Here is a 24,281-nt window from a genome sequence, read left to right on the forward strand (position 1 = left end):
GCTGGAAAACAAGCCTTCTAGTGAGAGACTCCCGGAGCGGAGGAGCTTGGTGTGTTTGGCTTAACCAAGAGAAGGTTAAGAGGTCACTTGACCCCAGGCTATAAGTACCTACATTGGGAACAGAGTCTGATGATGGGCTCTACCATCTAGCAGACCCAGGTCTAACAAAAGCCATTGGCTGGAAATTCAGCCAAATTCAGCATGACCTAAAGTGCACATTTGTACCAGTGAGGGGAATTAACCCCTGGAACAACTTCCCAGGGGCTGGAGTGGATTCTCCATCACTGGCAATTCTTAAACCAAGGTTGGATGTTTTCTAACTGCTCTGCTCTTGTGTAAATGGTAATTAATTCAGGGCAGCCCTAGGGCCTGTGTTACATGAGGGGTCAAACTACATGATCACAGTGAAGGAGTACTTGTGGCAGCTTAGAGACTAACTAATTTATTTGAGCATAAGCTTTCGTGAGCTACAGCTCACTTCATCGGAATGCATCCGATGAAGTGAGCTGTAGCTCACGAAAGCTTTTGCTCAAATAAATTGATTAGTCTCTAAGGTGCCACAAGTACTCCTTTTCTTTTTGCGAATACAGACTAACACGGCTGCTACTGTGAAACCCATGATCACAGTGGGCCTTCTGGCCTTAGATTCTTTTATATCAGCTCTTAACTCGGCTGGAATTACTGCTTAGTCCTGTTAAACAAAATCCTGCCTTGCACACCCAGCTCGTCCTCACGGGCTGGTGAGATATAACCTCCTGGGGCGTTGCTTCTTGTCATCTGGCCCCTGGGCGTCTGAATCATTTTCCTGCCCCATCCTGTTCAAAGCTTTCTTGGACTGCCTGGAGCTTCCCATTGGAGATGTGGAGGTATTGAAGCCTGTGAATAGACTCCGTCTCCTGTCCCACAGAGCCATCGGGGGCAGGGACGCTGGAAAGTCTGCCCTGCTCAGTGTATCTGCCACCAGCAGTGACCTTCCTCAGCCGGGCAGTACCTTATCCTCACCTCATCGCATTGGAGTCTCAATAGCATGCATTGTAGTTGCTTGGGTGTGCTCAGCGGTGGCTTCTTCCCGACACTTTCTAATGGCCTGTGATCAGATGGCACCTCCGCCTTGTGCCCAAAGACAGGTCTGGTTCTAGGAGCGGGCAAGCAGGGCAGTCGCCCTGGGCACCAACTTCCAGGGGGTGCTGTACCACTGCGCCACTGGGTTTGGGGTTTTTTCCCCTCCACTCTGATCTCGGACTGGCCAGCCGTTGGGCTTTTTTTATTCTCAGCCACGCTTGCATGTGGCGGGCGGGGGGAGCAAAAACGTTTTCCACCCTGGCTGGCAAAATGGCTAGAGATGCCCTTGTCCCAGGGTGAACTAATGGAAGCGTTTCTTTCCAACGAGCACTGCCAGTAGCTTCCTTTCTGTCTAGCGCATCTGTCAGGGGTCTGCTAGCTAATGCTCTGGGCTGCTGGCTGTGCATCAGTACTGCTCCCAGTCTCCTTCTGAGGCAATGCCCTGCAACTCTTGCTGCTATGCAGAGTTTTAGGACTTTATTTTTGGTACCTTACTTAGGATTTTCTTTACTCTTTCAAAGCCTGTTCTTGTGTCTCCAACCTTCCCTGTGCTGCATCAGTGTGGGAGTGCATCACAGCCTCACTGGCTTCTGAGAGGTGTGCACAGAATCTGGAAAGACAGCAGGCCCATCCCTATAAATTGCTGGATTCCCGTCACATCCTTCGCTCTGGGCTGTCCTTAATGGCTCTCGGCTTCTTAGGGTCCAGCTGCAGTTCCTCAGAAGGCAACAGATGCCTGATGTAGTAGGGGACTTCAATGCTCTTCAGCTTGTTGGCATCCAGCCTAATTTTCTGCTCCCGACACCGGTGTGAGGGTTGTTGCAGCTTTGTATCACGGTCTGGGTTGTCTCCTCTTTGACATCTCCTTCTCCTCCAAGAAGGATGCCATCAATACCAGTCTTGATGCTCGAGAGCCCCTCTAAGGCTTGGTTCATAGAGACATAGATTCTTACCAGAAGGGCCCATTAGATCACTTCATCTGACATCCTGGATAGCACAGGCCAGACAATGTCACCACATTCCGAGCCCAGTCACTTGGGTTTGTCTCAAGCATCTTGCCAGCTAGCAGCCAGTCTGGATTTGAAGACATCAAGGAAAGGAGAAGCCACCACTTGCATTGAGGGTTTGTTCCAATGGTGAATCATCCTCATGGTTAAAAATGGGCGTCTTATTTCTCAGTGGAATGTGGCCGGCTTCAGCTTCCAGCTCTTGGTTCTTGTTCTGCCTTTCTCCACTAGCCTAAAGAGCCCTTTAGTAACAAGTATTGTCTCCCTGTGACACTGTCATCAAGCCACCTCTCTACTTTCTCTTTGAGAAGCTCAGCGGATGGAGTTCTTTAAGTCACATTCTAAGACTCTTTCTCCAGCCCCTGGATCATTTTTGTGGCTCTTCTCTGCACCTTCTCCAATTGTTCAACACCCTTTTTAAATGCTGGCCCCTCCTCCTGAGCTGAACACACCATTCCAGCTCTGGTCTCCTTAGTGCGGTATGCAAAGGTAAAATCCCCTCCCTGCTCCTACTCACTATGCCCCAGTCTGCACAGTTAAGGGTTGCACTGGCCGTTTTTGCCACAGCATGGCACTGGGAGCTCATGTTGAATTGCTTGTACACTGAGACCCCTAAATCATTCCAGAGTCACTGCTCTCCAGGATAGAGTCCCCATTCTGTAGGCATGGCCTGTAGCCCTTGTTCCTGGACTTGATCAAGTTTGCGGATGACACACAAATTGGGGGAGAGGTAAGTAACGAAGAAGACAAGTCACTGATTCCGAGTGATCTGGATTGCTGGGTAAACTGGGCGTAAGCAAACAAATTGTGTTTTAGTACAGCTAAATGTCAATGTATATCAGGTTACCATATTTGAGCATTCAAAAAAGAGGACACTCCATGGTGGGTGGTATTTGCTCACGCCCCCCTGCCCCGCTCCAACTCCACCTCTTCCCCGCCCCCATTCCAACCCCTTCCCCAAAGTCCCCGCCCCAACTCCGCCCCCTCCCTGCCCCGTTGGACCCCTTCCCCAAATCCCTGCTCTGGCCCCACCTCCTCCCCTGAGCGCGCTGCGTTCCCCCTCCTCCCCCCTCCCTCCCAGCTACGCAAAACAGCTGTTTCACGGTGCAAGTGCTGGGAGCTAGGGGGGAAAAGTGGGCACTCTCTTGAGTGATCAACATTCACTTTCTTTCTCGAATGATCAACATTCACTCTCTTTCTTGAATGATCAACTCTTCTTTGGGGAAAAATAATAATGGCAAAATCCTGGATGTTTTTAGATTTTTAAAAATTCCTCCCAGATGGCAATTTAAGAACCAAAAAGCTGGACATGTCCGGGAAAATACGGACGTATGGTAACCCTATGTATACATCTGGGAACAAAAAACGTGGGCCAAGCTTACAGGATGGGGTTCTCTATCCTGGCAAGCAGTGACTCTGCAAAAGATGTGGGGGTCGTGGTGGGTAATCAACCTCACATGAGCTACCAGTGTGAAGCTGTGGTCAAAATAGCTAATCCGATCTTGGGATGCATAAACAGGGGAATTTTGAGTAGGAGTAAAGAGGTGGTTTTACCTCTGTATTGGACACTGGTGAGATTGCTGCTGGAATCCTGTATCCAGTTTGGTGCCCACCATTCAGAAGGATGTTGATAAATAGGAGAGGGTTTAGAGAAGAATCACAAGAATGGTTTAAGGATTAGAAAACATGCCTTAGAGTGAGAGACTCCAGGAGCTGAATCTGTTTAGCTTAACAAAGTGAAGGTCAAAGGGTGACTTGATCTCAGTCACCTACATGTAGAATAAATATTTAATAATGGGCTCTTCAATTTTTCAGGGAAAGGTATAACATAAGTCAATGGCTGGAAGTTGAAGCTAGACTAATTCAGACTAGAAATCAGCCATACATATTTAATGGTGAGAGTAATTAGCCATTAGGACAATTTATTAAGGACTGTGGTGGATTCTCCGTCACTGACAATTTTAAAATCAAGACTGGATGTTTTTCTAAAAGATCTGTTCTTCTTAAAGAGCTTCCAGTTTTTGTTCACATTTTTTCCATTTACATTTTTCCTCCCAATCAATTTCACATATAATTTTCCTCAACTTTGGGAAATTAGCCCTTCTGAAGAATCAAGTCTATGTTACTGATTGGGACTGTTTTCTGTTTGCCCATTTTGAATGTAATCGTGTCATGATCTCTGGTCCCTAAGCAACCAGCAACTTCCAGGCCAGTGACTCATTCATCTTTATCTGTGTAAGGTGGAACACCTCCGGGGCTGATGCCAGTGGCATTCAGATTCTGCAGTGCCTGCCAAAAGGTGGCAGGATGGCTCATTTAGCTCAACACAGCAGAACCCATTTATGACATCCCACGCAGTGTTGTTTGCAGTGTTGGTGTAGCTGTGTTGGGCCCAGAATATTAGAGAGACAAGGTGGGTGAGGTCATACCTTTTATTGGAACCACTTCTGTTGGTGAGAGAGACAAGTGTTGAGATACACAAATGTAGCTTGAAAGCTTGTCTCTTTTACCTACAGAAGGTGGTCTCTGCATTATGGTTGTCTCACAAGCTGCACATGAGGGTCTGTTTCTATTTTCAGCTTGTCCTCTTGGTGTCCGTCTCCATGAGATATGTCTTTCCTAATTGCCGAAAGCCCATGCTGTCACATAGGTGTGGCAGGTGGGCCAAGTAATTCACCACCTGTGCTCTCTCCCTCATATGACCAATGAAACTGTTGCATGCAAGTTAGCTGTAGAGCAAGGGTGGTGATTGGTTGAGTTACCTCTGATCTCACAATGGCCTAGAACTCTTGGCCTGGCGTGGATAAATGCCTTACTGTAGCTGTACACAACACAGGTGTAATCTGTAAAGTCAAAATGGCTGAGAACGTAAAGAATGGACAGTAACAAACGGTAAAACCCAGTGATGATCGAACCTGGTGATATTCTGAACCAAAAGAGCTCACAGCCATGCTTGTAGCTGCTTCCATCACTTCACACTGACTCCACAGACAGTCTAGGCCTCTGAGTGACACTCGGACAGGTGACAATTGTGGGATCTTATTATATAGATATTCTGATATAGTGCTGGATAGGGCTCACAGTGACTGTTCTCCCTCCTCTCTCACGTTGAAGGTGTTCTCGTGTTGTGTTATTATCAGATCCATGGCTTGTCCTGCCCAGCTGCTCAGCAGCGGGTGGTGCTTCTGTATATCAACTACTTTGAGCTCCAAGTAATGTCTCTTGTCTCGTGGGTTTCTTAACAAGCATCTGCATTTGCTCACTAGCCTCAGAATGAATATCACCAGCACTTAGTCACATTCCTCCAGTCTAATACTGGTGCTCATCATTGTTGCTGGGATTACATTGCAGCTGGCTCTGCAGTCCATCTGGAGTCCAATCGGTTGTCAATCCAATAGCATAGTTGCAAATATGGTAGTTTAATGGTGGGCAGCTTTCTCCTGGAGTGCATGGACATTGAGCAAGTGTCTCTGGATCTGCTAAAGAGATCTCCTCTTTCACACTGGAAGTTGCTACACCCTCAGTCACTTCATGTACTGGCATTGAGACATAAAGTGGTTCTATATTCCACAACCCTTGCACCATTGTCCATAGGCTGGGCATTTTCCTTTCTGCCTTTCATGCCACTCACTGGACCATGATGCCTGCATTCTTGGCTGGTATGTCTCTGTCCTGCTTCCTGGGTTCCTTTATCTTGAGCCTGTGTACTTGGTCTGCACTAGTGACTGTCACTGTTTTGCTCCTTCCCCAGACAGTTTAGTTGCCCTTGCTGTTTGGAGGCATTTCTCTAGGGTTAGATCTGTTTCTTTCCACAATCTTTCCAGTAAGCTGGAATCATGTGTCCCACAAATGATCCTGTCTCTAATTAGGGAATCTTTAATGTCTCCAGCATTACATATGGATGCCTGTCTTCTCAGCTCTATAACATAATTATCTTTTTCCCCTTCTGCTTCTTGGTTCCAGGTTAAAAAAGGTATCTCTCTATAATCACTTTCTCTTCCAGGGTTGCTGTATTCAGTCCTGGCTCCCAGCCCCATCTCCTCTAACCACTAGATTCCACTCCCTTCACCTGAGTTCTGTCCCTGGCTCTGGGAGGAGAATGGGGTATTGTTAAGGCTACGTTTTAGCCATGGGTATTTTTAGTAAAAGTCATGGACAGATCATGGGCAGTAAACAAGAATTCATGGCCCATGACCTGTCCATGACTTGTACTATATACCCCTGAGTAAATGTTGGGTGCTCTGATGGGGGGAGGGGGAGCTGTTCAGGAGTGTGCAGGTGTTCTGTGGGGAGACAGCAGCGTGCACCCCAGGACCCCCGCTGCTACCGGTGGGGGTGGGTGCGCAGTGTCCCGAGACTGCCCTAGCAGCGGCTGGTGTGGCTGGCTCAGGGGCTGCCCAAGCTGCTTGGGTGGCCCCCAGGCCAGCCACACCACCCAATGCAGAAGTCACAGAGGTCCCAGAAAGTCACAGAATCCATGACCTCTGTGACAGACTCACAGCCCTAGATATAGTGTGTTGGGGGTGGGCAGGGGCTGGTAGTTAGGACTCCTGGGTTCTATTCCTGGATCTGGAAGAGGAGTGGTGGGAGGAGTTAAAGGGGATGTTAATTAGATTAATTATGATATTTGGATAGAGGTTCCCTGCAGCCCTGAAAGTCAGGGTGGAACACTGGCTAGAACACTAGACTGCAACTTAAGAAACTTGAGTTCTGGTCCTTGCTCTGTCATAGACCCATCCTCTTCACGTCTTTGGTCCGTGCCTCAGTTTCTCCATCTGTAAGATGGGGATAATGATACTGACCACCTTTGTACAGTGCTTTGAGATCCACGGATTGAAAGTGCTTTATAAGAGTTATGGATTATTTTATAACTCAAACTTATATTATATATAAAGGGGATATGATATAGTGGATGATACCCCAAGGAGTAGAAGCTAAGCTATATCTTGGTATTGGTAGCAGCATTATGCTGAAAACGGATTTGTGGGGAGGAAAAGGCCTGGTTGATACTGCTCTTGGTATGGGCACTGATGGAGCAGGTGAACAGAACAGTGGCAGATGTGCCTGCAGGAGTTTGTGTTGCATTTGATGAGTACACTAGACCAACTTCGTATAGTCCCCAGAGCACCAATTCCTGGGAGCTCCATCACTGGGGCTGGAAGACCAGAAATGGAGCTAAGAGCCACTTTCTTTTGCTTTGGGCTTGGGCTGGGCCAGTTCAGGAGTCGCAGGGGCTCCTGTTATCCAAAGTTGTCACTGACATTGGCCAATGTGACCCTGCAGCCAGATGCACAATCCATATGGAGCCCTTTCCAGGACCCAAAGATGTGATGGGATTACACTGGACCCTGGATTCGGATATCAAGCAATACAAACTAGGAAGAAGATGAAACTAAGGAACCAGTGAAGACACCAAGAGGCGTGGCTTGGATGACTCCCCAAACAGAGGTACTTTTGGTGGCGGTGGCATCTCTCCTTTGCCGTGACACCTAGAAACAACTTGACAGCGGTGAGCCTGCAGGTGTGCTGAGCCCAGACAGCCTCTCATGCTGACCACAACTGTCTCACTGGTTCCTTGTGCTCCCCCATCTCTCTACCCCTGTTGTCTCCCGGCTTGTACTTTGATTGTAGGCGCTCTGGAGCAGGGTCTGTGCATTCTGCATTTGTACAATGCCTAGCACAATCGGGTCCTCTCTGGGAATCGTGCTCCTAGGCGCTGCTGTAATACACATAATAAATAATCACAATCCTGCAAAATTGCCAGCAGACACAGGCCGGCTAGAGAATCTCTCTGCATGGTTTGGTTGTGAGTTTTCTGGAAAATCACAAAAAAAACAAACCAAAAAAAATACCCAGGTTGCCCCCCACCCCCACCCCAGGCCCCACCCCGGCCTCCAGGAGCAGGGCAGCCTGTGACCCTCTGGGAAAGTAAAGCCGGATCCAATCTGGTTTGTCAGGGAACGGGAGCCTGGGCCTTGCCCCGCTCGGGGCACCAGCCCCGATCCAGCCCCAGGGCAGGTGGACTGGCAGGCTCGGGGGTGGGCCATGGGATTTGGGACCTTCCCCTCCCGTTAGTGACATGACAACGGCCCCTGAGGCGCCAGAGCACGGGCCGGCCCTTTGGGGTAACGCGTGTGGCAGCGGAGAACCTCGGAAGGCGAAGGCCTGCCCATGCTGAAGCACGATTGGCTGCAAAGAGCGTCCGTCTCTCTGGCAGAGGGCACGGATTGGTGGGTGGGCGAGGACCGAGGTTATGAATGGAAAGGCGCTGGGGGAGGGGCCGCAAGCAGGAAGTGGGCAGTGGCGGCAGGTGGGGGCTCTGGGCGCGTGCTGTAGCTCGAGTTGGGTGCGGGGCGGGTCTCGTGCAGCCTGCCGGGCGGAGGGGCAATCCTCAGAGCAGTGGGGGTTCTGGGGGGTGGTGAAGACACCCCCCCCCCCGCGGTGCAGGGGGTAGAGGCCTTGCACGGACTGGGGAGGCACCAGGTGTGAGTTGGGGGGCTGGGCACAGGGAGAGTGGAAGCGGATGCACTGGGGGGGTGCAGGCACTTGTGGGTGCAGATGTTGCTGCAATACAAGGGTGCAATGAGGGCAGTGTCGCGGGGGGGAGTGATGCTGAGATGCAGCCGCCTCTAGGGTGAGGCAGTTTATACAGGATCCCTTACCTAGCCTCCTCTGGGGTGCTGCATCCTGGAGTGGAAGTGTCTTTGTACAGTCGTGCTAGGGAGGGCAATTGTGTGGTTGTGTAGGTCAGTCAGGTAGGCCATTGCATGAGTGGGTGGTTGTGTCCCTGGTTGTGCTTATGCCACTTTGGCTCTGCTGTGGGGCAATAGCCCTGCCTGTCCTTGCTGACAATCTGCTGTAGCTGTTGTGTGGGGGGTGGACAATAACCAGCCTAGGGATGAATATGGAAGTGGAAGGGGAGTGGGGTCTCGGGATTAGAACATGGGCTGTGGGTTGGGACTGAGAGGCATCCATACTCTCCCCACAGGCTGGCCAGCAAGATGGTTGACTCACAGTATGTGCTGCCCAACGATGTGGGGCTGGCGCTCCTGGACTGCAGCGAGGCCTTCCGGCTGCTGCTGCGGGGCGAGCGGCTCTACGCCCACTATCTGTCACGTGCCTGCTGGTACGGGGGGCTGATTGTGCTGCTCCAGACCTCACCTGAGGCACCAGCCATCTATGTGCTGCTCTCTCGGCTCTTCCGTGCCCAGGACCCTGACCAGCTGGGGGAATTGGCACGCTCTGCTGGCCTCACTGACCTGGAGTACCAGGTACCATCATACCCAGATACCTGGGCTCTGTCTCCAGCTCTAGAAGGGGAGTGGGGTCTAGTGGGTTAGAGCACTGGGGAGGGGCTGGGAGGCTGGTCTCCTGGGTTTCTTTGGCTCTGGGAGAGGATTGGGTGTTAGTAGGTTAGAGTGGGGGGAAGGGAGGTTGGGAGCCAGGACTCCTAGGTTCTCCCTGGCACTGGAGTGCCTGCCTGGACCCTGATCATTCCTCTCTCCCCGTAGGCGTTCCTGGTTTACGCCGCTGGCATCTTTTCCAACATGGGGAACTACAAATCTTTTGGGGACACCAAGTTTGTGCCCAACTTGCCCAAGGTGAGTCTGTGGTCGCAGGGGGCGGAGGGAGGGGCCACATGCCAGGGTCACGGGGATGGAATGTGTTTTGGAGTCTCCATGGGGAGACACTGCTCCCTAGACACAGCATCATCCTCTTGCCAAGAGCTCTGTGCCAGCCGTCTTCCCCAGCCAATCATCACTTTCCTTCCCTCTCATTGGCTATGGGGCAGGTCCCTGACTAAGTTAAATGTTCCGTGGAGGTGAGGCTGTTTGGCCCTCCCTCACCCCATGTCTCCAGCCCGCTTATCCCCCTCTCCGTCACAGCTCAGTCCCTTTCTCCCCTAGGACAAGCTCCGGCAGCTGATCTGGCAGAGCCAGGCATTCCAGGAGCGGCCAGAGGAGATGGAGTCGCTGTGGGATAGGTGTGGGGAGCTGATGTTCTCGCTGGACCCGCAGCAGAGACAGCTGGGGCTCAGAGAGAAGGTAATGCCCCACACATACACACAGGATGATTCCAGCCTGGGGAGGGGTGGGGTTTGGGAGCAACCAGAATGGATTGATTTAAATTAGTGATTAAACCACTGATTTGAATTATGATTTAAATCAGTCAGCAGGAAACCTTGATTTATATCATCTATTGTCATCTTGTTTTGCCTTTGTACTTTTTAGTTTTTTTCCTAAAGAAAGGTTTATTCTCATTGGTTGGTATAAACCAGTCAAACAGGTTGATTTATAGATTAATGAATTCTAAGGCTACGAGGAACCACTGCAGTCATCTAGTCTGATCTCCTGTATAACACAGCCATACAACTGCCCTGAATTAATTCCTGGTTGAACTAGAACAGTGGTTTTCAAACTTTTTTTCTGGGGACCCAGTTGAAGAAAACTGTTGATGCCCGCGACCCAGTGGAGCTGGGGATGTGGGGTTTGGGGTGCAGCAGTGGGTCAGGGCTCTGGGCTGGGGGGTGCAGGCTCTGGGGTGGGGCTGGGGATGAGGGGTGTAGGGTGCAGGAAGGGGTTCCAGGTTTGGGGTCGGGCTCAGGGCTGGGGAAGGGGATTGGGGCATGGACTTACCTCCTGCGGCTCCCGGTCAGCGGCACAGCCAGGGTGCAGAGGCAGGCTTCCCGCCTGTCCTGGCACTGTGGACGGTGCTCTGCCTGAAGAGGCCAGCAACAGGTCCAGCTCCTAGGCAGAGGCCCGCAAGCAGCTTTGCGCAGCTCTTGCCTCCAGGCACCGCCCAACCCCTCCCCCCCCAGCTCCCATTGGCTGGGAACCGGCCAGTGGGAGTGCGGAGCTGGTGCTTGGGGTGGGGGCAGCACGTGGAGCCCCGTGGCCCCCCTGCCTAGAAGTTGGACCCGCTGCTGGCCGCTTCCAGGGCGCAGAGTGGTGTTGGAACAGGTAGGCACTAGCCTGCCTTAGCTGGGCAGGACTGCCGACGGGACTTCTAATGCCCTGGTCAGCAGTGCTGACCAGAGCGACCCAGTGCCTTCTATGCTGCAACCTGACCTGAACTTTGAAAAACGCTGAACTAGAGCACTAAATTAAGGCGGAAGCTTTTGTGCAGAACAGAAACTGAAAGAACTGTGGTTTGAGATCATGCAGATAGCAAGGTTTGCTCAATGTCAAACTAATGGAGGGCCTAGGTCTCACTCTGCTCCACCCTCAGTACACCAGGCCATTGTGACATGTATAAAGCTTGATTCGTCCTCAGCCATTAAAGATGGTTTAGCCCCGATTGCTCATATAATTACACAAGCCATGCACTTCCCCCCCTTCAAGATTTGAGGGCTCATCCATGCAGCATATTATATTATTGTGTATTTCTTTCAGTGTTTCTAATGGTTTGCAGTAAGGTTTGGCCTCGCCAGAGCCTGTCAGGAGTTCAAACTGAATTTAAAACACATTGAAGAACAGTTAGCCAAAGAATCAAAAAGTTAATAGCACTTTTTTTTAAAAGTACATGGTTTGAGCATTGGCCTGCTAAACTTAGGGTTGTGAGTTCAATCCTTGAGGGGGCCATTTAGGGATTGGGGCAAAAATTGGGGATTGGTCCTGCTTTGAGCAGGGGGTTGGACTAGATGACCTCCTGAGGTCCCTTCCAACCCTGATATTCTATGATTCTATGAACCAGTGGGGCCACTGGACAATCGGGGGGGTGTGTGTGTGTCTCAGTGGGCGTGGCTGGCGGCGGGGGGTGTGTGTGTCTCAGTGGGCGTGGCTGGCGGCGGGGGGTGTGTGTGTCTCAGTGGGCGTGGCTGGCGGCGGGGGGTGTGTGTGTCTCAGTGGGCGTGGCTGGCAGCGTGTGTGTGTGTGTCTCAGTGGGTGTGGCTGGCGGCGTGTGTGTGTGTGTCTCAGTGGGCGTGGCTGGCGGCGGGGGGTGTGTGTGTCTCAGTGGGCGTGGCTGGCGGCGGGGGGTGTGTGTGTCTCAGTGGGCGTGGCTGGCGGCGGGGGGTATGTGTTGTGTCTCAGTGGGCGTGGCTGGCGGTGTGTGTTTCTGTGTGTGTCAGTGGGTGTGGCTGGTGGCGGGGTGTCTGTGTGTCAGTGGGCGTGGCTGGCGGCGGGGTGTGTGTGTGTGTCTCTGTGGGCATGGCGGGGAGGTTGGGGGGTCAGTGGGCGTGGCTGGCGGTGTGTGTTTGTGTGTGTGTCAGTGGGTGTGGCTGGTGGCGGGGGTGTGTGTGTCTCAGTGGGCATGGCTGGTGGCGGGGGGGTGTGTGTCAGTGGGCATGGCTGGCGGCGGGGGGTGTGTGTGTCAGTGGGCGTGGCTGGCGGCGAGGGTGTGTGTGTGTGTCAGTGGGCGTGGCTGGTGGTGGGGGGTGTGTCTCAGTGGGCGTGGCTGGCGGTGTGTGTTTGTGTGTGTCAGTGGGCGTGGCTGGCGGCGAGGGTGTGTGTGTGTGTCTCAGTGGGCGTGGCTGGCGGCGGGGGGTGTGTGTCAGTGGGCGTGGCTGGTGGTGGGGGGTGTGTCTCAGTGGGCGTGGCTGGCGGTGTGTGTTTGTGTGTGTCAGTGGGCATGGCTGGCGGCGGGGTGTGTGTGTGTGTCTCAGTGGGCATGGCTGGCGGCGAGGGTGTGTGTGTGTGTCTCAGTGGGCGTGGCTGGCGGCGGGGGGTGTGTGTCAGTGGGCGTGGCTGGTGGTGGGGGGTGTGTCTCAGTGGGCGTGGCTGGCGGTGTGTGTTTGTGTGTGTCAGTGGGCATGGCTGGCGGCGGGGTGTGTGTGTGTGTCTCTGTGGGCATGGCGGGGAGGTTGGGGGGTCAGTGGGTGTGGCTGGCGGCGGGGAGGGGCTGTGTGAGCAGTCTCGGTTGGTGGCGGGAAGAGGGGGTTAGCGGTCTCTCTGTGACACTCTGCCCTCCCACTCAGGGCACCACGACCTATTTCTCCGGGAACTGCTGTTTGGAGGATGCCCAGCTAGCCCAGAAATTCCTCGACTCGCAGGTACCTGCTGGCGTGCTGACATAGGACATCTCCCCGGGTCCCCCCAGACAGCCCCGCACAGGGCAGCCCCAAGCCTGACCACCTCCGTGGGGTGTGTCTGCTGCATCTGCATTGCTACGGACCTTGTGCCCATAGGGCAAGGCCAGCATCAGGCCTCCTGCGGTCTGCGCCCTCCAGGTTTCCCATCCCCCACTCTGATCCCAGTGTCTCTGCATAGGATTGTAGGGGGCCCACTGAAGGGGGGGTCAGATGGGGTAAATATCCCACCCCCTCCAGCACCATCTCCTCATCTCTTTCAGAACATCAGTGCCTACAACACGCGGCTCTTCAAGGAGAAGGACAAGGCAGGGCAGACATGCTATGAGGTGCGGCTGGCATCAGTGCTGGGCACTGGTAAGACTCCCCCTTCTCTGCCCCTTCACTGCTTGGATCCCCCTGGTCTGTGCTCCCCACACTGCCCACCTCCCTGAGCTCCTCTGACCTGTGCTCCCCATGCTACCTGGATCTCTCCCCAATCCCCCAACCCGTACTCCCTATGCCACCCCCCTCACCTGCTGCCTGGATCTCACCCCCATGCTTAGCTCCCTGCCTGCGCTCCCCACTCTCTTCCCCCACATTGAATTATCTCTCTCTTCCCCCAGATGCACCCGTCGACCATGAGCTGGCCCCCAAGCTGCGTTGCTTTGAGTTTGAGGGCTGCACGTTCCGCGTGACCCGCGGGGACTACGCACCCCTGCTGGAGAGAGTGGTGGAAAACCTACAGCGCACCAAGGCATGTGTGTCCCTGCCGCCCCTGCTCTGCGTGTGCACTGAGTTGTGTGCGGGGGGGGGGTCTCTCCCAGTGGCTTTTGTAGGTTTTAAACCCTAACTCTGCCACCAAAGGGAAACCTTATTTTTATTTCCAGAGAGAGAAGATAGTCTTAGGGCAAAAAGACTGAGAGCCTGGACTCCTGGGTTCTGTTCCCAGTTCTGGGAGGAGGGGCTGGGAGCCAGGACCCCTAGGTTCTCACTTCCTGGAGTTGAGATGGTGATGGGGGAGGAGGAATTTATTGTGGGGTGGGGAGAGGAATGGCTGAAGCCAGATGAATAGTCGTTGATGAGCTAGGTGTCTGCCCCTCTTCTCTCCCAGGCTCATGCTGCCAACACCAACCAGGAGCACATGCTGGAGCATTACATCCGTAGCTTCACGCAGGGCTCCATTGCGGCCCACAAGGAAGGTTCCCGCAGCTGGATCCGTGACAAGGGGCCTATTGTCGAAAGGTGGGAGCTGGGAACCGGGACTTCTGGGTTCTGTCCCCAGCTGTGGGAGGGAAGTGGGGTTCAGTGGGTTTGAGCAGAGAGGGCTGGCATCCAGGGGTTTTGAGAGAAGTCAGGTGCTAGCTGGGGGAGGCGGGGGGGGGCAGCTGGGAGAGGAAAGGAGAGGGGTTTGTTGATAGGGACATTCGCCTCCTGGGATCAGCGAACCAGGGGCTTGTCTCTTGTCCAGGGCAGGCCAGGCCATTCAATGTGCTCTCTCCCTCCACAGTTACATCGGCTTTATTGAAAGCTACCGAGACCCCTATGGCTCCCGGGGGGAGTTTGAAGGTAAAACACGCTGGTTCCCTCAAAGGAACCCTGGGGAACTGGGAGGGGTTGGAGTAGTGGGAGGGAGGGGATGGGTTGGCTGTGGACGGGGGTGTGTGTGTTTTTTTCTGGGTGTGCTTTTGTACTGTCATTGTGTTTGGGTGTGGCTGACTGCTGAGAGGAGTTGGTTGTGTAGTCGTGTAGTGTCATTGGGGGTGTGTGGTTGTGTGTCCCTTGCAACTGTGTACTGTAGGTGTGTTTTGCAGATGGTGGTCATATATTGTAATTGCTTTGGGGGAGTTGTAGGGGAGGAGTGTAGTTTTGTGTGACTGTTGGGGTGTTTTGTGGGGGGTTGCATTCTGCAGTGGGGGGGTTGTGGTGGTGTTGGGCAGAGGGTGGCTGGCTAGCTGGGGCAGGGCAGTACTAGCCAGCCCCGTCCACAGCACCCGCTCTCTCCCCCCAGGATTTGTGGCCGTTGTGAACAAGGCCATGAGCGCCAAGTTTGCGCGGCTGGTGGAGTCAGCTGAGCAGCTGCTGCTGGAGCTGCCCTGGCCCCGTGCCTTCGAGAAGGACACCTTCCTCACGCCGGACTTCACCTCGCTGGATGTGCTGACATTCGCAGGCAGTGGGATCCCGGCTGGCATCAACATCCCCAACTGTGAGCATTACCCACAATCCTCTGTGCCTGCGCCCCTGTCCACAGTGCTCTGCACCTCCCCAGGGGCTACCCAGAATCCTCTCTGTCTGCATCCCTTCTCAGAATCCTGTGTGCCTCTCCGGAGCTATCCACAATCCTCTTCCACCCTGGCACTATCCAGAATCCCCTGCATCTGCATCCCAGCCATTGGCACGGGAGACCAGACCCCATGTAAGGCCCACTGGTCTGTCCCCTTGACCTGCTCTCCCCTCGTGATGAGTGCTGGCCTCAATGCCCTAGCAAGGCCCTATGGGGTGCTGTGCTGCAGGGAGGATTCAGTAGGGGGTGCTTTGCCCTTGCAGTCAGTGCTGATCCCAATGCCGCACTAGCAGGCACTGTGCTGCAGCGAGCAGAGTGGAGGGTACCATAGGCACTCTTGTTACGCTCCCAGTCCGGGAGCAGTTTTAAAACTGGAGTTTTATTAAGCTTTGTATCAAAACCCAAACACACCCACACACGTTGCACAAGCCCCATTACTGCTCAGTGCTTTCAGAGCACAGATGACGCTATTGCTACATCCAGAGCTTCCCCTTTGGACCCCCTCGGCAGTCCTTCAATCCTTAAAGGGACACGCACAGGCAAATCTAACCCTGACGTTCCCTTTGGAGTACTACGCTCCCCGCAGTTCATGTAATGTCTTCCCGAGCAAAATCTAATCCAGTCCATCCGTTTGAGTTATTAGCAATAGTCCCAGCACATCACTGTCGTTGTCATTTGAGCCTCTCATCTGTCACAAGTTCTGGGACTGACGGTGGGACCTTCTGCAGCTCTCTCCCATTTATTTCAAATTCAGCAGAAAGTTTCTGTGGCAATTTTAGTTCCACTGTCCAACAGAATAGTCAGTTCTGAACACCTTCAATTAGGGTGACCAGATATCCCGATTTCAGGGACAGTCCTGGTATTTGGGGCTTTGTTTTATATATATGCCTGTTACTCCCCACCCTCTGTCCCAATTTTTCACACTTGCTGGCTGGTCATCCTACATTCAGTCCCTAAAGATGTTCATATCTTATGGAATAATAGTTCCTATGTGATCAGTGGCATCACAAGTAACTCCCAAGTCACTGGGTATATGGCAAGCTACTTAGAAAAACATACTAAATGAACAGAATTACAAACTATCCAGAGGCATAAACCGCTGTAGATCAACATAGAATCATAGAATATCAGGGTTGGAAGGGACCCCTGAAGGTCATCTAGTCCAACCCCCTGCTCGAAGCAGGACCAATTCCCAGTTAAATCATCCCAGCCAGGGCTTTGTCAAGCCTGACCTTAAAAACCTCTAAGGAAGGAGATTCTACCACCTCCCTAGGTAACGCATTCCAGTGTTTCACCACCCTCTTAGTGAAAAAGTTTTTCCTAATATCCAATCTAAACCTCCCCCACTGCAACTTGAGTTGAGTTGAATTATCCACAGTGTAATTCAGTATCCCTTACATCAGCCTTGGATAGAATGCCGGATACGGTGCAGGAATAGACACTGGATATGGCATGTGACAAATATGAGGACACCCTCCTGGTGCATTCACCGGTCCAATAGTTGGATTTAGATATTGATAAGTAGGTGCCCTAACTGTTCCTATGTCAGCATCTGCAGGGCTCTTCTCTTCCTTGTCAGCCGACCTCGTGTGTCAGTGATTCGTCTTCTGGGGCACTGCTGGTTTCAGGTTCCGTGGTCACATTTTGTTAATCCCGTCTTTCAATGGCTGTTGCAAATGTCCCAACAATGTGATCAGCAGTTTCCAAACGTACATAGTCAACAGCATCCTCATTTCCCAGCTGGGGAAGAAATATCTGTGGATTCAGAGTCTCTGTGCCATGGGCAGCATCGGATACCATCAGCAATGTAGTTCATCACTCTTGCTTTCAGAGTCCCTGGAGTCCAAATTCCTGTCCTCATTTTGATTTCCTTCGGTGCTAGTTTGCCTTGTCCTGTGTGTCTTCTGTAGTGGTGTTACATCCAAGGGGAAGTCATAGGGAAGTGGAAGATAGGGTTCTTCACTGCAAACACCTCCTTTCCTGTCTTCTGCTTGTGCTTCATAGACTAGACCAGGGATAGTCAATAGGCGGATCACGGGCCCAATCCAGATCGCCAGATGCTTTTGAACAGACCCCAACATCTTTTTATTTACTTGTTGTTGTTATCATCGTTGTTGGGTTTTATTATTTTCCCTGGAGTCTGGACCTTGACTATACCTTGACCAAGAAATTTGGACCTTGACCAAAATATAATTGATTACTTCTGGACTAGACTGTCCCCTTCCCTGTGAAGTACTACATGATTTTTTATCTTCCCACTACAATCTTAATTTGTCTGGTCCCCCTCTCTGTGGGAGACTCTGGACAAGTACTGGTGCAGCTGGCAGGAGGGCAGCACCATGCACTTTCTAATCACAGTGATTCCCTTTGTGAGTAGCAGATTTTTGAGAACATGTTGATGCTGGTTTCTAAGCTTCTTTCATCTGCTGGTTCCATTTCTCAACATAATCTTTACGGTTCGCAGGTGCAGACTGAGAGTTTATAGGTCAACCAAATGCTATGTCAGTGGGCAAATGTGCTGAACTTCCATATAATAAACAGAAGGGTGAGAACCGTGTTGCTCATTTCATGTACAGTTATAGGCAAAAATCACTTTATTAAGGGAAGGCTTCCAATTTGACTTTTGTTCTTCCGGCAAGGTTTTCAACCTACCCAGCAGAGCCTGATTCAGGCTTTCCATGTGCCTTTGCCCCGTGGATGGTTTGTAGTTGTGCAAGGTGTTTCAGTTTTACTGTAGTCCAGTGACCTTTGGAATAAATGATTTTCAAACTCTGCCTCTTGGATCCTTTTGGGGAAACCAAATTTTAAAACAAAGTCACCGAAGATCTCATCTGCCATGGTGTTTCCTGACTCGGTGGTGGGAGGGTAGGCTTGGACATGCCCAGTGAAGTGATTCCTTACGACTAAGATGTATTCATATCCTCCTTTGCTTCTGTCTAGATGCAAGACTTCTCTTGATACAAGCCCAAATGGTTCTGTTGTAACTGTGAGTTAATGGCGCTCTGGTAGGCTGGTGAGGGTTCTTTTGCTTGTCGAGTGGACAGACTCTAGTGACAATGTCTGATGTCTCTCTTCGTCTGTGGCCAATAAAACTGATCTCTTGCAAGACTGGTTACTTGCTCGGCTCTTCAAAGTCCCATCTCTGTGTGTGATTCTTGATGTACCTGCTTTTGGATTTTTCAGGTAATACCAGGTAGCTTGGCTTCCAGTAAAGCCTTCTCTTGCACCGCATCATATCTTCAGTTAGAATCAGCTTCTTGTGAGGCAGACGGTACTTTCTGTCTCAGATCAAGGGCTGGGACTAGCACATCCTGAAACGTCCTCTTGTGCTACTCTTGAGAGCTGCAGGGGAAGTTCAGTTGCATCCTTTTCCTGGTAATAAGATCTTAATATACCCTCGGTTTTGGCAGGCTCTAATTAGTTTTCCCCTCCAAGTAACTCCTGAAGCTCAGTCCCGGGCAAACTGCCGTGATCACAGCTTCCATTGTCTCTGCCTCAGCGTACTCCTTTGGAATTCCACGTTCAGTTTGAGAAGCCAGAGTCTTTAGGCTTAGCCTGTCCTCTTGGTTGGCATTCGCAGTCTGTCCTGTTGTTTTAAAATCTTTCCTTAGAACTGGTTCTATTTTCTGGGCTGGCAGTGGCAGATTTTCCACAGCGGTTTGGCTTGTTAATTTCTTTCATGCTTTCCTGAAACTGTATTTCAAGCCATTTAAATTTTTCAGCACTCTGGGTCTGAACTGTCTCCTCTTCAGTTGTTTCCATTTGCTCCCCGTTTGCTGCAGCAATGTATGCTCTTATCTTGTAATGCCAACAACGCAGACAGTCCCTGATCATCCAACTCTTCCTGCAATGGCTTACGCATATGATTAAAGCAAGTCGACATTTTGCTGCAGTTTCACTGCAACTTGTCCCAGAAATGCCCAGAGAGTCACAGACCATCCTTTGGCTAGTATAAAAGTCCTCCTATCTCCATGTGACGGTCCTCTAATGCTCTCCCAGCCAAAGAGTTTGTAAATAAGGAAATCTTCCCTGGCAGCTTTCCCTGGAACAGTTTAAAGCAGCTTCTAGGGAGGTTCATCTCCTGGAGAGGTCAGATCACTACAGTTCAGCCTCTCTGGGGTGGGAGTGTAACTCTCCCCTCTCCTAGTCACTGCTGACCCCAGTGCCCTAGTGCAGTGTTAGGGGGCGCTGTGCTGCAGGGAGAAGGTTTGGGGCCACAGTGTGGGGCAGGTGGGGCTCAGCCAAGTGTCTGCTTCCCCCATCTCTCCAGATGACGACATCCGCCAGACCGAAGGTTTCAAGAATGTGTCCCTGGGCAACGTGCTGTCAGTGGCCTATGCCACCCAGAAGGACAAACTGACCTTCCTCGCTGAGGAGGACAAGGTGTGTGGGAGCCCAGAGCTGTAGGTCAGGGTTGAGGGGCATCGGCAGAGCTGTAGGGATTGAGGGAAGGCCAGGGCTGGGATAGCAGCGGTTGTGGGTTGGGACTAAGGGGCACTGGGAGAGTTGGTCAGGAGCCCATGGCTGGGATAGCAGGGGGCCAGTGGGTCAGGATTGAGGGGCACTGGCAGAGCTGTGGGAGTTTGGGAGAAGGCCAAGGCTGGGACAGCATGGACTCTGCGTCGGGAGGAAGGGGCACCGCACACCATGGCTGGCTGAGGCTGTGGGTCTCTTGCAGGACCTGTACATTAAGTGGAAGGGGCCATCATTTGAGGTGCAGGTCGGGCTGCACGAGCTGCTGGGGCATGGCAGTGGGAAGCTCTTTGTGCAGGTAAGCACCCGCCTTGGCAGGGGATGGGGGGAGGGGGAAAGGATCCCTATATAAACAGCCCCTGCGCTCTACCCCAGAGGAGGCTGCCTCTCCGCTCCAGGCGAGGGATCCCTGTACACAGTGTAGGGGATGATGCTTCTCCCCATGGGCTAGCACGGCTGGTGCAGCGCGGCAGTGCTGGCTGAGGGTGGATGCTAACGTCTCCCCCATTCCACAGGAGGAGAAGGGCACCTGTAACTTCGACAGGGAGGCTGTGATCAACCCGGAGACGGGGGAACTGGTAAGGGGGCTGAGAGGGGAAGTGGTGGCGATGGGGGAGGGTGGGGAGAGAAGTGATCTTTAATGGGGGAAGGGAAGTGGCAGGACCAGCTTACACTGAACATCTGTGATCGCCTTGGGGTGCCCCCCACCTGCCAGCCCTGCACCCCAACCCCTGTAATATCCCCATGCATGTCTTCCCCAGACCCCTCCTCCCCACATTACCTATCGGATCCCATTGGGTATCAGTCCCAGCCCCCTAGCCCTGATCCCCACATTGCCTTTGGGGTTCCCTCAGGTGCCAACCTTGCCCCCTAACTTTGTCTTCTCTCCCCCCCTCTCCCCCCCCCCAGATCCAGAGCTGGTACCGGGGTGGTGAGACATGGGACAGCAAGTTCTCCACCATCGCGTCGAGCTACGAGGAGTGTCGGGCTGAGTGCGTGGGGCTCTACCTCTGCCTCAACAAGGACGTGCTCCGGTGAGGGGCCTGGGTGGGGGGACAAGGCCTATTGCCAGGGGCTGGGGACAGCAGGTGGATGGGGAGGGTCACCTGAGTGGTGGGGGTGGCTGTCATAGGGGGGATTCATTTTACCTGGGTACGGAGGGGGTGGTGAGTAGGGAGGTGGGGGCTGTCACTGGGGACTGAGAGAGTGGCGGGGGGGCTGGGGGATGGCAGGGTCTGGGGCTCAGGATAATGCTGCAGTCCTGCAGATACCATGGGGGGGGTGTCCTTGCACTTGTTGCTGCCCCCCACTGTCAGCAAGTCCCCCTCTGAGCTGTAGCTCACGAAAGCTTATGCTCAAATAAATTTTTTAGTCTCTAAGGTGCCACAAGTACTCCTTTTCTTTCTCCAATGGTTGCAGCTGTCTGGAGATGCTTGCCTTCACGCCTTACTCATTCACACCTCATTCATTCAACAGGGCAAAAAGAGTCGGGGGGAGAAATCTTATTCTACTCCTAGCAAAAAGACATTTTTCTTCTACTTTAACTATCCTTAGGGGCTATAACATTAGACCAAGACTTAATACAAAGTTTTCTATATAGGGATCTGCTACAAAGTTCCAATATCAAAGGACTTCATACAAAGTTGTATGAAAATAGCTTAATACAAGGTTATATGGAGAGGCATAATACAAAGGCATATGAGAGTTATGTGAAGATACTTAATACAGAGATTTATCTAGAAGTGTGTGTGGGGGAGTTTGGGGGTTCCCCAGTGGGCCTTCCTCACTCCCTCCTCCTGCCCCCGACAGGATTTTTGAGCTGGAAGGCGAGGATGCGGAAGATGTGATCTACATCAACTGGCTGAACATGGTGCGGGCTGGGCTGCTAGGGCTGGAGTTCTACACCCCTGAGACTGGCACCTGGCGCCAGGTGAGCTGGGGGGGGGGGCACTGGCCCTTTAAAAGGAGGCAGGACAGCCTTTGACTCTTCCTCTGGGGGGGGTGTGGCAGGGTTCGGGGGAGCCAGGGTTCTATCTGAGCCCTGGGCGGGGAGTGGGATCTAGTGGATTAGAGCGGAGGGAGGCTGGGAGCCAGGACTCCTGGGCTCATCACGGCACCTTGCTGCTCTCCCCCAGGCTCACATGCAGGCGCGCTTCGTGATCCTGCGGGTGCTGCTGGAGGCGGGCGAGGGGCTGGTGTCGCTGCAACACACCACGGGCGCTGACGGCAAACCCGACGCACTCATCACTCTCAACCGCAACAAGATCCTGCCTGTGGGGAAGCCGGCCATCGAGCGGTTCCTGCGCAGGCTGCAGGTGAGGGGCGGGGCAGGGCTGCAGGGCGCAAGCTGGGGGCTCAGGAGGGGGCTCTCTCCTCTCACAGTCAGTGCTGGCCCCAATAGGGGTGCTGCGCTACTCGACGGTGGGGCTCAATGAGGCAGTGCTGTTGCTGTGAGGGGGATCATGGTAGGGGTGGTGGGACCGTGGCTGTGTTGTGGGTGTACGGGGGGGTTCCGCTGCGGGGGGGAAGGCTGGCTGGGTCTCAGCCCCCTTTGTGTTGCAGGTGCTGAAGTCGACGGCGGATGTGGCGGGGGGCCGGGCGCTCTACGAGGGTTTCTCAGCCGTGACAGACGAGGGGCCTGAGAGATTCCTGAGCCTGCGGGACACCGTGCTGCTACGCAAGGAGGCACGCAAAATGTTTGTGCAGGCCAACACCCGCCTGGAAGGTATGGAATCCCCCCGCCCTCGGCACTCCCCAGGCTTTTATCCACCTCCCTATGGGGTAACACTGCCTGGAGGGTATGGAGTCCCCCCAGTGCCCCGTGCACGCTGCTCTGGGGTGACACTCACGTGGTGGGTACAGTTCTGCCCCACAACTCCCACCCCTGCTGCCCCCTTCGGGTAACTAGACCCCTGGGCTGCAGGCCAGGCTGAGCCCTGGTTTACCCCAGTCCTGTGCCAGCTGGGAGTTCAGACCCGTGGGGCCTTGGTGCCAGGTGCAGGTGGAGAGGGCGCCGAGAAGGCGTGGTGGGCTAAGATTGGAGCCAGTGAGGGGTGACTGACGTGGAGTGACAAGGCAGGGGCAGGTGGAAGGGTACAGGAGCTGGAGTGGGTGCAATACAGAGGGCTGTGAGGGAAACACCGGGACCTCGTCTTACCCCCCTTTCCCTCAGGAGGCAAGGACATGAGACATGACCTGTGTGAGGGGGGGGGAGTGAAGGTTAGGTGGGGGGCTGTGATGAGGGCAAGGCCATGACCCTGTCTCTCCCCCTTCTTCCCAGGCGAGGATGTGACCCTGGTGCAGTACGAGGGTACCGCGGCCGGATTGATCCGCTCCTTCTCTGAGCGATTCCCTGAGGATACTGAGCTCTTGGAGCGCCATCTGCTGGAGCTGTCGGACAGCGACGCCCACTTCTGGGCAAGCCAGGGCTGAGAACAGGGAGACCCAACCCCGGCCCCGCACACTGCACCGGAAACTCAATACACTCAGCTTTTGTACCTGCCTCTCATCTCTTTCTGCTGCGTCTGATGTGTCAAACAAGAGTTGGGGAGCTCGTCCCAAATGAGCATTAATGGGGCTCCTCATCACAGCCTCAGCAAAATGGCACATGGTTTAATGGGCCTTAGTGTCTGACTCCCTCCCCACAACTTTTCTACCAGGAGTCCTGGCTCCCATTCCCCTCCACCCACACAAGCCACCAAAACAAGTTCCTTCCCAGAGTTGGGCATAGAACTCAAGAGTCCTGGCTCCCAGTTCCCCCTGCCCTAACCACTTGACCCCTCCCTCCCAGAGAACCCTGAGAAGTTTCAGTACATACAAATTCAAGGTAGTATGTCTGGGAGCCAACAATGCAGGTTCAGGAAGGGACTCAGAAGGACGTAGCTGGCATCACAGATAATTGCCTCAATATGAGCTCCCAATGCAGCCCTGCGCCCAAAAGGGCTAACGTGATCGCGAGTAGCAGGGAATGGTCTTGCCTGTGCCCCCAGTGTCAGTGTAACTGCTGCTCGAATGCTGTGTCTGGCTCCGATATACACACTTCCAGTAGGGTGTGGAACGTTCAAAGGAGGGCCACAAAAATGAGCCAGGGTTGCACAACAAGCCTCATGAGGGGATGCATGATGAGCTCAGTCTATTCAGCTGATCAAAGTGAAGGGCAAGAGCTGACTTGATCGCTCTGTGTAGTAGGTACTTACACTTGGAAAAGAGAGCAAGTAGTGGAAGCTTTTCACCACTGCTGCAAAGATCTAGCAAGACCCAATGGCTGGAAGTTGAATTTAGACAGATTTAACTTTGATCTCAGAAGCAATTTCCACAGCCATTCAAAGGGCTTCCCTGGGGAAGTGGAGGGATTCACCATCGCTTGGAGGCTTTAACGGGACATCTTACTTTAATCCAGCACCTGGGAGAAATGATACAGCCGTTGTGTGCTGGAAGGGTGTGGTAGTCA

General features: G+C 53.2%; 1 protein-coding gene across 3 annotated transcripts; it reads left to right on the forward strand.

Annotated features, from left to right (window-relative positions):
* The first annotated feature begins 8,348 nt into the window (after positions 1–8,348).
* On the forward strand, positions 8,349–23,332 carry DPP3 (dipeptidyl peptidase 3). Of its 3 annotated transcripts, none has more exons than XM_077821295.1 (18): positions 8,349–8,379; positions 9,058–9,340; positions 9,581–9,670; positions 9,977–10,114; positions 12,985–13,059; positions 13,359–13,452; positions 13,701–13,831; positions 14,189–14,319; positions 14,585–14,643; positions 15,086–15,280; positions 19,629–19,741; positions 20,037–20,129; positions 20,347–20,409; positions 20,741–20,865; positions 21,641–21,761; positions 21,967–22,146; positions 22,394–22,556; positions 23,112–23,332. In XM_077821295.1, exons 2-18 carry the CDS (start codon positions 9,071–9,073, stop codon positions 23,261–23,263), a joined length of 2,193 nt encoding a protein of 730 aa, XP_077677421.1. In that variant the 5' UTR covers positions 8,349–8,379; positions 9,058–9,070; the 3' UTR covers positions 23,264–23,332. The 3 variants fall into 3 exon arrangements, with proteins under 3 accessions (XP_077677421.1, XP_077677420.1, XP_077677423.1); XM_077821294.1 differs by lacking the exon at positions 8,349–8,379 and adding an exon at positions 8,433–8,554; XM_077821297.1 differs by lacking the exons at positions 8,349–8,379; positions 20,037–20,129 and adding an exon at positions 8,433–8,554.
* Positions 23,333–24,281: the final 949 nt, after the last annotated feature.

Source organism: Eretmochelys imbricata, chromosome 7, assembly GCF_965152235.1.
Source record: "Eretmochelys imbricata isolate rEreImb1 chromosome 7, rEreImb1.hap1, whole genome shotgun sequence".
Lineage (NCBI taxonomy): Eukaryota > Metazoa > Chordata > Testudines > Cheloniidae > Eretmochelys > Eretmochelys imbricata.

Excerpts from the sequence above, each read along its gene's own strand:
- DPP3 (XM_077821295.1), top strand. The coding sequence starts at position 9,071 with ATGGTTGACTCACAGTATGTGCTGCCCAACGATGTGGGGCTGGCGCTC. Across the intron at positions 14,320-14,584 it reads AAGGGGCCTATTGTCGAAAG|TTACATCGGCTTTATTGAAA; the intron begins GTGGGAGCTGGG and ends CTCCCTCCACAG. Across the intron at positions 20,130-20,346 it reads GTGGGAAGCTCTTTGTGCAG|GAGGAGAAGGGCACCTGTAA; the intron begins GTAAGCACCCGC and ends CCCATTCCACAG.